This window comes from Diaphorina citri, unplaced genomic scaffold (genome assembly GCF_000475195.1).
Source record: "Diaphorina citri unplaced genomic scaffold, Diaci psyllid genome assembly version 1.1 scaffold2528, whole genome shotgun sequence".
In the NCBI taxonomy this organism is placed as follows: Eukaryota; Metazoa; Arthropoda; class Insecta; order Hemiptera; family Psyllidae; genus Diaphorina; species Diaphorina citri.
Window position 1 is genome coordinate 1 of NW_007379948.1, and position 2,070 is coordinate 2,070.

The window sequence follows — 2,070 nt, forward strand, 5'->3', positions numbered from 1 at the left end:
TTTGGCGTTGAGTCCAATTCGATCAAATTCCCCGAATCGGAACTTATCTGTGTGATGGCCAAATTCGGGGACATACCCGTCTACAAGAGAGTGATCCTGTTCATGATTATCGTATTCATACCCATGTTTGCCCGCTTTATTCCGCTCTCGTTATTCAACTCGAGAGTAATGGAATATCTGGTCGCACTGTCGAAGAAAGTTGCCCATATGAGAAAAACTGAGGGCGTGCGGTAAGTTTACGAGTGTTTCTGTACTGGAATAGAAGAAAATCGTACGCGTCATATTTCCTTACGTATAGAAATCCGTGTAAGTGAACACTATCGCATGAAGGACTACATTACTAAACTCTCAATATGAGGAATGTCTCGCTAGTCGCTAGAAGTAGAGAAGTTTGTTATAAGTAGGTATGTACCTATGAAACTGGGCATTTCGTATTGAAATTAGGTACCTCCTACAAAATCTCGCATCCAAGTACTTCTTACTTCTTAGAACAAATGGGTCTCTTATGCGATTCAACCTTCAAAATGTGTTCTCATTTTAGGAAGAACAATCCCTGTCTTAAGCAGTGGCATCTCTAAACCACATTTTCTTTAAAAATGTTACATGATGTAGGCTGATGTTTAGCTACCCTTCATAGGAGGTCAACATGGATTTTAAATGAATTCATTTTTTCTTCCACACAGGAGGAACGATTTCCTTCAGCTGATGGTCGAACACCAAGACGATTCCAACGCCCCTAGCGACGACGTTATCAAAGTCAAAACCGTCACCGTCGGCGAAAACGGCGAAACCAAACAAAAGGTCTTCCTATCCGAAGACACAGTGACGGCACAGTCTATTCTATTTCTCATAGCGGGGTACGAGACGTCTAGTACTCTGCTCATGTTCGCGTCGTATCAGTTGAGCTTGAATGTGGACATCCAGGATAAACTGCGCGCTCATGTGAATGAGATATTGGACAAGCATGGTGGGAAATGTACGTACGAGGCCCTGCAGGATATGAGCTATCTGGAAATGGTACTCAATGGTAAGTTACCTCAGCACAGGGCCGTATATAGGGGGTCTCTCGGCCGCTCCCTCGACAAAATCCTGGACTTGCCTCAGTAGTTTATTATTATTATTATTTTAGGATTTTTTTTTTTTTTGAAGAGGTTTGGCAGAGGGAGCTGTAACTGCCAAGGTCTTATCATCCCGAAATCGAAGAGAGAAGGAAGACAGGATAGGAGAAAGCCAGCCGTTCCGAGAACGAACATTATCCTTATTTTAGGAAAATGACCTGATACCAGCATTTGATACCAACCAACCTAAATTTTAGCGCGCCTGCCTTGTTACCCCTAAATCGCGGGTTCGATTCCTGCCCGAGGCGTAGTTTATCCTAAGCAAATTTCCTCCGCTATTTCGGGCCGATACGGCCTCCGTTGATACAGGATACAGTTCCCTCTATCAAACCTACCTTAACCAGCGGCGATATCACGTTGAATGCTCCAGTTTCCCACGGTTCACTGAAGTTAAGCACTGTTGCGCGTGGTTAGTACCTAGATGGTTGATCATTTGGGGAATCGCGTGCTGCTGGATTCCTGGCTGCAGTCAACCTGGGTGAGGTTAAATTGAGGCGGGTAGCTTATCGCCGAATGGTGTGTAAACCCCCGTCACGAGAAACCTTAGTTGTTAAACGTGACGTCAAACCCCTATATACCTACCCAAAACCTACCTTGATTTTATCCACTTTTCAGAAACCCTCCGCATGCATCCGTCAGTAGCCCGGGTAGATCGTCATTGTACCTTAGACTATACACTTCCTGATACCAACATTGTTATTCGTGCCGGGGAAAGTGTCAATGTTCCCATCATGGGGCTCCACTATGACCCAAAGTACTATCCTGACCCATACAAGTTTGACCCCGACCGATTCCTACCCGAGGAAAAGGCAAAACGATCCCCCTATGTGTTTCTGCCGTTTGGTGCGGGACCACGAAATTGCATAGGTAATACAACCTGGATTTTTTCAGTAAAAATTAATGGAAAAGAGGAGAAAACCTGGGGTATAAAGATGGGTGTTTCCCCGCCGTT

General features: G+C 44.8%; 1 protein-coding gene across 1 annotated transcript in view; it reads left to right on the forward strand.

Annotated features, from left to right (window-relative positions):
* Positions 1–6: 6 nt before the first annotated feature.
* The window catches only part of LOC103519082 (cytochrome P450 9e2-like), a gene marked incomplete at its 5' end in the record, with an annotated part of 8,739 nt that continues 6,675 nt past the window's right edge, over positions 7–2,070 (forward strand). Inside the window, 3 exons of the mRNA XM_026830690.1 lie at positions 7–230; positions 684–1,027; positions 1,734–2,008. Coding sequence (XP_026686491.1) covers positions 7–230; positions 684–1,027; positions 1,734–2,008 — 843 coding nt within the window. The remainder of the gene's footprint in view (positions 231–683; positions 1,028–1,733; positions 2,009–2,070) is intronic.